General features: G+C 39.2%; 1 protein-coding gene across 2 annotated transcripts in view; it reads left to right on the forward strand.

The window, feature by feature from the left end:
- The window catches only part of PACRG (parkin coregulated), a 210,932-nt gene that overhangs the window by 29,391 nt on the left and 168,832 nt on the right, over positions 1-12,709 (forward strand). For both annotated transcript variants that reach the window (XM_083732803.1, XM_083732802.1), the window contains exon 2: positions 11,231-11,365. In XM_083732803.1, coding sequence (XP_083588929.1) covers positions 11,231-11,365 — 135 coding nt within the window. The remainder of the gene's footprint in view (positions 1-11,230; positions 11,366-12,709) is intronic.

Genomic DNA, 12,709 nt, shown 5'->3' on the forward strand with positions numbered 1-12,709 from the left:
CAGAATTGTCTTTATGCAGTACCATAAATATACATCCCTTAAGTTGGTAAGGTAAACTTTAATTAGGAATTTTTGCATTCGTTTTTGGTACTATTAAAAGCTATCCTTTTACGCATTATGGCTTAATAAAGATAGCAAGGCAGAGTGACAGTGAAAATAAAACATATACACACCAGTGCCTTGCATTTCTGCCATAAAAATATTGCATACTATGAAGAAAAATAAATATGTAATCTGTCCTTAGCTTTTGCATGATAGCAGCAAGAGAATGATTGATATTAGGTTAGTCATTTATTGGTGGCTCATCTGTGTTTTATTTCTGATCCTGTCAGACTGAAAAAAACTACCGGTTTTATTAAACCTGGTGATGTACTCCATACTTGTACTTTTATTACCAGTTTGAGAAGCTACAAAATATTGGCACTCTTTAATAACAAGCACTTGATGTTTCCTTGTGTCAGCAAATTTCTTAGATTAATACCTTCTGTTTGATTGATAGAAGCCTACTGTGCGTTTTATAAGGTTCTGAGGTACTAATTTCACAAGCCTGTTATAGTAAAACTTATGTGATTCCAAGTGTGTATGCGCATGCACACAGACAGATAGACACACACACACACACACACACACACACTTTACTTGAATCACGACTTCCTTCTGTGCTGCACTGATTAACTACAATATCTTCTTTTCTTCAAAACCCCTGGGAAGTTACCATTAGTTCTTGTCAATCAGACGGCTGTACAATCAAATATTGTTCCATGCTAGTCCAATTCTTATTTCTATGAAATCGTATTTCTACGATTTAAGTTTATGAGTTTAATTTAAAAAAAAAAAATGTCACCAGTTTTACTGGATAGCAGAGCAGAAAAACAAAACTGAAAGAAACAACATGCCGCCTTTTAACTTTAAGTTAAAGTTAAGTGTTATGCAAACTTGCTTGGAGAGCCATAATGCATTACTTTGTCAAAATCATAGGTACCTCTAAATATTGTTCAGACTGCAAAAGCAAGTTACAGCACAAAAGGATGCCAACAGATTTATATAAGCAACAGAAGGATTAGAAAGATACTGTGACAGTGCAAATTAATTGCAACTTTAGTGATGTAGTCCTCCTTATGACCCTTAAATTGGTGCTTCAGTAGCATAGCTGTAACTGGACACAATGTGCCCCCTTGTTATTATGTTACTTGTTAATCACACCATAATGATTCTCTGAGCAATATGCAATAAAGGTTTATTGATTGCGTCACTTTGGATGCATTTTGTGGAAAGTGGTATAGAAATCCTTAAATAAATGAAATGAATATCTATAGCTTTATTTTGGGCACTATATCCATAGCCTGGATAAGTATACAATTTGGGCCATAGACATTTCCCATATACCTCCTTATTACCCTGTATATTCAAATACATATCTAACAGTGTTTCTAAAAATCAATAGATTCCTTATAATAATAAGCACAGTGCATAACATTGTCTTGAAAAAAATTGTCAGCATTGCAGTGGATCACATTCTTAAACTACTATTGAGTTGTAGAAGCAGTAGCTTCACCTGTAACCACGTTTGCAATTACATGCACACACACACAAGACAGGAGAGAGGGCATGTGCGAGAGAGCACCAGGTGTTTTGACACTAATATTAATAGTAACTCAAAGTCAAATGTAGTTTTCTAACTAGCTGTCTTTTTGACCACTTTAATTCATCACTGGATTGATAGAGATATAGGGCAATTTCCAGTTCTGTCCTCTCTGTTGACAGAAGACCAGCATTGGTTACCACCCAATGTAACAGAAATAAATATATTTGATATGACAGAAAGGTATGTTATATATTTCTGAATATTTCAAGTTGTAGTTTAATATGATTATTCCCCAATTTATATTTTACAGGTTTGTCTGTTAATATTTTTTCAGTTGTATGCTGTACATTATATGCTGACATTTCACAGGCAATAGAGGAGTAAGTTAAAAGAAAGAAATGTGAATATACTTCTAAAAACCCTTTATTATGTAGGAGCTTGCGCTCTCTAAAGAATTTTAGCATGTGCCAGTGTCATATATTCTGAACATTGGGTGCTTAAAAAGGGCATTGAGCTCTCACATTAAAATATTCATTGAGTGAAGGAGAAAGTGAGCTATAATAATCTTCTGATAGGGGGGAAATCTCAAAGCTGTGTTTGACAATAGAAGACTGGTGAAAGTGATCATCATTGCAAGGGATAGAGCCCAGGAGCAGGCTCTGCCTCTGCTACCCAGTTGAAGTCTATAGAGAAAAAGAATACATTTAAATGCTGTGCTTTATTCCTTTCCAACTTTTCTCATTTGGCCAACACACATGTCTGTGGCCTTAATTGCTAGATGTGACAGTGCATTAGCCTGGCTGTCTCAGCTGCTCAGGTCTTTTATCAAATGCACTAAGACAGATGCTAAATAGTAAGTACTAAATTGAGATCTTTGATTCTCTTGAGATAGAGTTGATAAGAAGAAGCCCACTGGTGCTAATAAAAAATGTGACCCTTTTTACATTTAAGAGGAAGAAGTGGATAGTGTTTTAAGAAGCGATATACTAGGAGATATATTCATTTTTCCATCTTTTCCATCTTTGTAGCATGGAGTTGAAATACTTACATTAGAGTTGAAGTACTAACACATTTCCAAGGATTAATTTGACCCAGAGTCTTCAGGACACAGACCTTTTCAGGACACAGAACTTCTTTCAGTATCAGAGTTAAGACTGAAAGATACTTTTAATACATAAGAATGACCCCCAAGTATGTGCCATGGTCAATGGCCTCCAATGTAAAATTAAGGGAAAGTTTCTGAGTCAGAAACTGTGACATGCAAGGTAGGCCTGTGCCCTAGTGCCTTAATATTCCATACCAATCACTCAGAATAGCCATAGAAGAAGACCTCTTAAATGTGTTTGAGGTTGCATTGCTTTGGTCAATAAATAATTCTAAATATGGACCATATTTTAGCAAGGGCTAACAGGCCAGCAGCATGGGCCCTGTCTGTAGGCTCACTCTGAAGGAAGCCGGGACACTGGTAAAGGGTTCGTTAATCTTCTCTGCATTCTGAACAGCAGCAGAAACCTCAGTATTGAGCATTGCCCTTAGATACTGACTCAGGCAAAGGGCTCTTGGAAAGTGGCTGCAGATGGAGGAAGGATGTTATTGGGTTTGGGAGTTATGCTAGAGTCCAGAAGGAACACCCCCACCCCAGTTGTTTATTCTTACTTTAATATTGGTAACATTGTGTGAGCATTCTGGTTATTCAGGACATAAATGTGAACAAAGACACTTCCGTGCCACTGACATTAGTCCTCCCACCTATTATAGATTGTTCCAAGCAAACAAGCAGTAAAAATGGCCACCATGCATACATGGACAAAATACTGCCCTTTTTGACAACAAGCATGGTGGCTTGAGAATCAGGGCTTGCAGTAGTGTAGATGCAAAGGTTTTGATCTCAGACACAAAACAACTCCACTCCTGCTGCTTTATTCGAAGATACGTGCTAATGTGGCCAGCAGTATTATGCACACTATCACTTTCCAAGATCTTCCACCCATGTCTCCTATGGCTAATGGGAAATTGGGATTGTAATGCTAAAGAACCTACTTTTCTCACTTTACCTTTATGCCATCTCAAGTCTCTTTGAACCTGCTAGGGTATACAAGACATAGGATTGTGCTACTAACCACTTCAAAGGAACGCTTCTCTTCTGCCTTACTAATTTGCAAACTGAATTTTCCCACCATTCTTTGGACTAGCTATCTTTTTCTTGTGTTCTGTGGCTGCTGCTTTGGCAATATTTGTGCTTAATAGTTAGTTAAGGATTTTATTTATAAATTGATTTCCTTTGGCTTTATTCATGAACGGAAATCAGATGAAAACTGACAGTAATGGAATTGATAAAGGTAAAATAAAGGTGCAGAAAACGACTGCTATAGCCTTATGAGCAGTACACCACAAGATTGACAGAACATTCCTATTCCCAGCTGCGGAAGCAGCTGGGCAAGGCAATGCATCAGTTCAATTGCTGCAATTCAAGTCCTGCCACTTATGCTGACCAGGTTGGAAGGTGGGGGATTAATTATTGCTGTATAAGTTCCAGGCTGGTGCTGCTGGATGCCCTAAGTCAAGTCCCCTTCAGGGAGATAGACCAATGGAGCATCTTTAGATCCATGTCTGGCTCAGCTATACCACTGCCCTGCCCTGTAACTCTCTGTTTGGGAGCCCTATACTCCCAAGTATAGAGCACCACTGGTGGTAGCTTCTCAACCACCTACATTTTCAGCATGCCCCACAGAGCGACACAACCCCCCACTCCCCCTCTGCTGGCAGAGCCAAGCAGAGGGACAACTTCACATTTCCCTAGCCCCCTCCTCCAGCATCACAGATCAGGGTCTTAGGATTGCTCTTCAAGTTCTTTTTCAACAGTTTGAGTATGCATGTTGATGGAAATACAGAAGAATATTCAGGAATATTCAGGAAGTAAAGAAGGGATAAAAAAAACTATTAGTAGTAGATAAATTATTCTGCATCAAAATACCAACAATAGATTATGTTGTTTTTGTTTTTTCCTTTCTTTGTAGCATGAGATACACAGACACAAATATTAGAGGGATTGGAAGAATATTTGAGGATAAGCTTAGAATTCAAAATGAGACTTGGACTGAAAAATATTAAATGTAATTCAGCTGGGAAGAAGTTATATAAAGTAGAATTTATAAAGGAAACACAAAATGCTAGACGGGAATATGGTTTGCTAAGGAGATTATGTTTAGTGGACAGCAATCTGAACTATTTGGGTTTCAAAAAACAACAACATAAATGTCCTTTTGCATTGCATGGACAAATGTACTGGAAATGTCATTAGCACATCATAAATAGTACAATTTTTCTCAGCATATGTTAGGTTTCTGCTAGAATAATACATCCAGCATTTGCAAGCTACACCTAGGACACATAACTGAGATCTTCAGATATTTATGGTTTACATTTTTTACATACAGTGCAGTCCTGTGCATTTTACTCAGAAGTCAATCCCACCATACTTCTTTTGACTTGCTCCAAGAGAAGTAATATTCTCATTTGCAAGTTGCAAACAAATAATGGCCTGGCTCAAACATAATGTTAAGCCATGGGGTGAAGTTCAATATTCCACTCATCTAATTATTCCATTTGTGGAAGCATTGCAGCTTGCCAAATGAAACTATCCCATCTCTCTTCCTCCTGCGTACTTTTCTGTAGGTTCTCCAGACCCAACCATGAAGCCAATTGCAAAAGGAGAAGAACAGAAGTGTGTGACAGAAGTCCTTCTTCAGTGCTTCTGCTGATGGGGCTGGTTTGTTTGTCCAAAAGCTGCCAAGCAGCTTAATGATAGTTTGCTTACTGCTAGCTAACAGCATTCTGAAGCCATGCTTTGCTGTTGGCTTATGAGCCTTGGTTTGTTTTATCTATGGCTTGGGGTTGTGTCAAAACCCAACATCTTTCCTTAATAATGGCTTGCTTGGACATCACATCCCAGATGCTCACCAACTTGCAATAACGGGCAACAACAGTTGCAAAACTAAATGAACTTTGGAGAAACAATGGGGTTGTAATCCACATAAATCATAGGCAGAGTAGCCCCATTAAAATCAATTGACATCACTGGCTTCAGTCCATTAATTTGAATGGATCTATTCTGAATAGAACTTAGCAAGGGTGCCATCTCACTCTCAGGATTGTGGGTGCCTGCTGCCACAACGTGGACGTGCGACGTCACATGCACGTACCTGCATGTAGTGCATGTGATGTCACATGCATTATATGCAGCTCTGTGTGTGTGACATCACACATCTGTGTTGCGGTGGCCGGCAGCAACTCCTCTTCCACTTCCTCTCTGCAGCCAGCAAGGAACCCTTTTCTGCATCTGAGGTCCCCCTTCTCCGGAAAAGGGTGCCTCATTTGCTGGCTGCAGAGGGCAGAGCTGAACTGCTTCTCTCCTGGAGGCAGTGCCGCCGCCGCCTGACGGCTATTCTCATTGACTTCGTGGGTGTCCGGCTCCCACAATTATATTCTTGTGGGTGCCCAAGCACCCACGGCACCCTGGATTTGGCTCCTATGGAACTTAGTTGGGCACAATCCATGGTTTCATTGACTGACTGGGACTACTTGTGAATATTCCTTATACAAACCATGACTTAGTTTGTAGAATGTCATAATACCACGTAAAAGAAATGTTGGTGCTACTAAATTTGTACAGTATTACAATGAAGTTTCAAATAAACAGATCCCCTCCCCATCCCTTTTTGTTTACAAATGCTAGGACACAAAATACAACTCCCCTGATCCAGCAGGAAAGACCTGGAAACATATATAGTCTTCATGCTCATCTTTACCATATTGAACTGGCTGGCTGTGTCTCTTAAAGTGATCCATATATGTTAGTGTGCATCATTCGTTACACAGGACTACAACTGGATCAGGGGCAATACTTTTTCTTAATACAGTGGTACCTCGGGTTACATATGCTTCAGGTTACATACGCTTCAGGTTACAGACTTGGCTAACCCAGAAATAGTATCTCGGGTTAAGAACTTTGCTTCAGGATAAGAACAGAAATCGTGCTCTGGTGGTACGGCGGCAGCAGGAGGCCCCATTAGCTAAAGTGGTGCTTCAGGTTGAGAACAGTTTCAGGTTAAGAACGGACCTCTAGAACGAATTAAGTACTTAACCCGAGGTACCACTGTAAAGTAAGTGGGAACCCAAAGCTTAGGAAAGGAATATTGGCTGTTTCAGATCTTTTTCTTTATGTTCTATATCAAACGATTGTTCAGCCCTGTACTCACATATCTGGGAGTAAATCAGACTTAAATCAATGAGACTGACTGCTGAGTAAACATGGTTAGTATTAGAGTTTAAGGGTTGTTATTGTTCAGGTTTAATTGAGTTTTAAGAAGTAATAAAAATGCTTTGGGGACCATCTGATTAATAAAAATCTGATATACAAGTATGTTTCACTGTTTATTTGATTTTTGTGTGACTTGCACATGAATCTTCTATACAGTTCTATTCAAAATGCAATTAATTAAAGAGATTGTTTGGTTCCCAAATGGATGTTTATCTGTTACACAATTAAAGAACACCAGATGGAGGGGAAAAATAACTTTGCTGACAAATGTGACTCTATAGTAAAGCCAGCTTAATCAAGCCAGTTGATTCACAAATGGAAACTTGCACAAATACGAATAGCCTGAACAGTTTGTTTTGTAAGTTACACTTGCCCTCAGGCAACTTTGCAATATTTAAGTGCTGAGCAGCTATGAGGATCTAAGCTAATGTTTAGGGCTAAAGGAATTTAGTGAATCAATAGGCAGAGCTGGTTTAACTGATGAATGAAACTCTCTCACACCCCATATAGTAATATAATAATAATTTATTATTTATATCCCACCCATCTGGCTGGATTTCCCCAGCTCCTCTGGGCGGCTCCTAACAGAATATTAAAAATGCGATAAAACATCAAACGTTTAAAACTTCCCGAAACAGGGCTGCCTTCGGATGTCTTCTAAAAGTCAGATAGTTGTTATTTCCTTGACATTTGATGGGAGGGCATTCCACAGGGTGGGCGCCACCACCGAGAAGGCCCTCTGCCTGGTTCCCTGTAACCTCACTTCTCACAGGGAGGGAACCACCAGAAGGCGCAGGCATGTAGTGAGACAGAAGCAACCAGCATAATAATCTTGTGGTGTGCTCTGATAAAACACATACATACCAATGCATGCTCACAAATGTAGGTTGGTTCAACTCAACACATACAGCTTTCTTGCCCTTGTCAGACAACTGAGGAATGCCCATAACAGTTGGAGAGAGCATGAATGCCCACATGCTCCAAGGTCACTGGCCCAAATAGATATACCTCTGATATCCGCACATTAGATTCAGGATGAAGCAGAGCTATGCCCCTGGGAGATAATGTGTGATGAGCAAAGTAAGAAGAGTGGAAGAGGTCTCCCCATGACAATGTACCCAGCCCTCTGGGCTAGGAACTACACAAGAGGAGTCATCCAACATCTGCCTCTTCTGAACTTCAGAGGGATGGAACCCAGAAGACAGAAAGGAAAAGCACATATAAAAGGGTAACCCAATCAGTGAACAGAAAGAGTATAAGCAAACAAGGGCTCCTCCCCTACGCTGCCCACATGCAGGCCACATGTTCCACCACATCTTCACCAACAGAATGGCTCTGCTGATGGCATGTTTTGCCCATATATGTATCATAGTAGCAGCATCTCTGACATTTTGCCAGCATAGCAGGGCTTCTACAGTATTCTATAGCTTTTCAGCCAGGGATTTTCAGTTTAGTATTGTACCCTTAGTTACTTATATTCCTTTATCATTTCTTTTAAGTATTTGTAAGTATTTGTATTACCTTACAAATCATGTTTTAAAATTTGTTGTTGTTGTTGTTGTTGTTGTTGTTGTTAAGATTTAAGGTAGCATTTCTCCTTTATACCATATGCAGTAAATAAAGGCAAAACACTAAACAGACGCATGTAAAAATAAATAAATCATTTTTTAGCTCTTGGATAACAAAGAAATATGCTAACTTCTGTAAAAACGCAATGCCCTGTGAAACTTCCTTGAACACCTGTTAAATATTTGCTGTGAGACTCCTGAGTCGCCATTATAACTTTTTAGACGGGAGCATATTTTTATATGCTGTTTCATACATCTGCCTATAGGAATATATGCAATACATGTGACTGGTGGGCCTATTTAATGTCATGTGAGAAATATTCATCAAGTAAAACTAGTAGTTGTGTAAATTATGCTTAAGCGGTCTGAGACAGCTTGCTTCCTCGATTTTAATGTTTCATTTATAAGTATGGAATTTAAAAAATGGTTTAGAGTATGTAGTCACATAACATTGTATTTTTTGGAAAATGCTTTAGTACTAGTCTCTTTAAATGATGGGACTAATGATACTCCAGGAAAAAAAGCATAAGGACTATACTAGCTAATGTGGGTGCAAAACTGAATTCCTATTTTAGTTTCTATACTGCCCTTCATTTGAGGATCATTTGAGGGTGGTTTACCAAAAAAAGGGCAAAAATAAATGTTATAAGCTTTTGTAAAAATATTGCCTTGAAGGGAGACGTGCATATAAGGAGCCTCATGTTTCACATGATTAAGTCCCATTGTGTTGTATTGCTTTCTCCAGTTCTCTCTCTCAAGGGCTAGTTCTGTCCCCTCAGTTTATGTCCTCATTTGGGCACACTGGCCCGTCTGCTTATTTGAGATATGACATTTGAAACCAGCCCATTAGGGTTCATTGTATAGGAGATAAGAAGAAAATGAGCTAACGTTTGTTCTTTGCACTCATTTAGCTTCTAACCAGATGTGTGAGATTTTCAGTGATTCTAAGACTGTTAGCCACTAACTTCCAATTAATCTAATTTGCATTAACTGGAATAGTATTATAATTTCCATTTTGCAATTGCGATGATTCACAGAAGAATCAAGTCACGTCTCTCTTTCTTAGCTGTGACTTTCTGCAAAGTGAACAGCTTAACTGTAAACTGCTCTAGTTATGCTTCATTATATAGTTTTGCCAGTCACAATCTTGAAAACTGTTTGGTTTTTCCCCTTGCACAACTTTCCCCTCCCACGACATCTTGCAAACTAGTTTTGAAAATCCTCTGTTTTAAAAGCAGAATACTATCCAGCTTACTGTTCAATAAATCCCAGACTTTGCCCCCAGTTTTGCACTTTTAATCATGACTAAGACTGCAATCCTATCCCCACTTACCTGCGAGTAAACCTGATTAAATCCAATAGAACTAAACATGATTTGGATTTCACTATAATGCTGCAATCCTGTGCACATTATTTTGGAGAAAATCCCATTGACCTCAGTGGAATTTACTACTGAGTAGGATAGGGTTGCATATAGGAGAGGGTTGCATATTTTTGCTCTCGCTACTTTTTATGGGGCATGACCCTGAAGTGTGTAGTTTGCAGAGCTATAACTTTAGTTATTCCGAATAGGATTCCTCGCAAGAATCCTTTGTTAATGCTTTGTTAATTTTTTATTCAGGAGTTTTAAACTGAGATGCCATTTTGGATGCAACTTTTTGCCTATGCAATACTGCCCTGAAACATGCGGGTATAGGGTGGTGTATAAATTCAACAACAACAACAACAACAACAATACACACCTCCCCTGGAATTATTATTATTATTATTGAATTTATACACCACCCTATACTCACAGGTCTCAGGACATTAAGGGATGTGGGTGACGCTGTGGGTTAAACCACAGAGCTTAGGGCTTACTGATCAGAAGGTTGGCTGTTCGAATCCCCGTGACGGGGTGACCTCCCATTGTTCGGCCCCTGCTCCTTCCAACCTAGCAGTTCGAAAGCATGTCAAAGTGCAAGTAGATAAATAGGTACTGCTCCGGCGGGAAGGTAAACGGCATTTACGTGTGCTGCTCTGCTTCACCAGAAGCGGCTTAGTCATGCTGACCACATGACCCAGAAGCTGTACGCAGGCTCCCTTGGCCAGTAAAGTGAGATGAGCGCCACAACCCCAGAGTTGTCTGCAACTGGACCTAATGGTCAGGGGTCCCTTTACCTTTACCCTGGAATTATATATCTTTACTCAGTACTTTTTTTAAAAAAAATGTTTAGGGTTACTCTCATTTACCTACTCATATTGAAATACTGCCCCTCAATGAGGCCAAACTTGGATTCACAAAATGTTTAGGGGTATGCGTATCCCTGTGTACCCCCAGAAAAAAGCACTGTCTGTACTACCAACTCCCAATGTACAATTTACCTCCTCTCCTAGTACCAATTCCCAATGGGTATATCACCTCTAATGTGTGCTAAATTTTATGAATAATTATTCACAGATTATGCACCTGATGGTTAACATTTTCATTTTAAGTCTGTTTTAAGACTGCTCATGAAGTGAAATGCCATTGCAAACAAAATCATGTGTATTCATTTGAAAACCACCTTGTGTTTCCTATACCTGCTAATTCTCCATCAAGAAAAACCCTGGGACAAATATTCCATGGAAAACACTGACAGTGAATGTTTGACATTGGTGACATGTGGCACTCTGATTTCTTAGCCAATTTGGTTAAATCTCTAATTTAATCACAAATGTATTTCTTGATACAGACAAATTTTGTGTGATGGGTTTTTAATTTATTATTTTTTTTAGGTGAAAGGTCCCCCAGCAGCAGGAGCATTTAAAGAAAGACCAACAAAGCCTACAGCATTTCGCAAGTTTTATGAGCGAGGTGACTTCCCAATCGCCCTTGAGCACGATACAAGAGGAAACAAAATAGCCTGGAAGGTAAGTCAGGGCGCAGCTGTGACAGCCAGCTGCGCTTATTGAAGTGACATCTCTCATTGCCAAAAAAACGTAGGCTTATAAGTAAATAAAGTGGAGTAATTTCTTAGCAAATAGAAGATGGTGGGAGAGCAGTTAGAGAGTGGCCTCCTGAGTCAGCCATCTACCTTGGCTAACAATTAAATTATATGCTGCAAAAAAGGAAAATGACAGAGTTGCTTTGCCTTAGAGAATTGTCTCCCGCTCAATTCATCTCTATTTTTATGAGGACCTGGCAACCCAGCCTATTTCAGGCAGTCCATCAAATGATGGAAGTGGCTGGATACAGTGAGCAGCAGCCATTTATCTCCCCCCAAATTTCACCTTCCTGCAGGACAGTTCCAAATGGAAGCTTTAATTACCTAAATGGATAGGTCAAGATTGCCTGCTCCCTTGAAATGCAGAGCAGAATACAAACGAAGGCAGATTCTCATTCCACGGCTGCACTCCCAGTCTGCAGCATATGTCAGACAGCGTAATCGCTGTCATACGTGCCCCTGTTAGAGGCTGACCTCCACTGCTGAAACCATTATGGTTCCGACATCTCTGACAAAAGGTTAATTGGCTTCAAAATAAATGTATTGCCTAATGACTTCATTCTAATGCAGCAGTGTTTCTCTCTAAAAGGCTTGGTGATGTTATTTGTAAAACTTGCCAATCTTTTAAGTAACTAGAGCAGGCTTTTAAATTTAATTTGAAAAATGAATGCTGATCTTTAACCTGCTCTTTCTATTTAATTATTTTGGTTATCAAAGAATGACTTTCCTTTTATGTATGTGTGTGTGTGTTGGGGTGACTGTGTGTCTCTGTATGCAATTTATTGGGCTGGGTTCAGATTTTTCTGGAAACAGAATAAAGGATAACCCAAAAATTGGGCATTCTTTGAATGAGGGAGAAAAGACCTAACTTATTATTTGGATGTTTATGTGGGTCCTGTTGAAAATGACCTTAATTTAAGCTGCTGTAGTTTTGTTAATAAAAACAAAAACAGATATGACTAGTAGGGTCACTGAGTGAATAATATTTACTGTATTATTTATGAAATGACTAAACAATTTGTTATGTACAAAACATATCAAACAATTAGATCCTACCTGCAAGTTTTTAATATAATTTAATGGATGCATTTGGCTCCGTTTTTAGATGGGCACAACTAATGATCTAACAGAAAATTGAATTTCTGCTTGACATTACAAAAAAAATTCCTTCCAGTAGCACCTTAAAGACCAACTAAGTTAGTTCTTGGCATGAGCTTTCGTGTGCATGCTTCAGGTGCTTCGTGTGCTTCAGGTATCTGAAGAAGTGTGC

This window comes from Podarcis gaigeae, assembly GCF_964106915.1.
Source record: "Podarcis gaigeae genome assembly, chromosome: 3".
NCBI lineage: Eukaryota > Metazoa > Chordata > Lepidosauria > Squamata > Lacertidae > Podarcis > Podarcis gaigeae.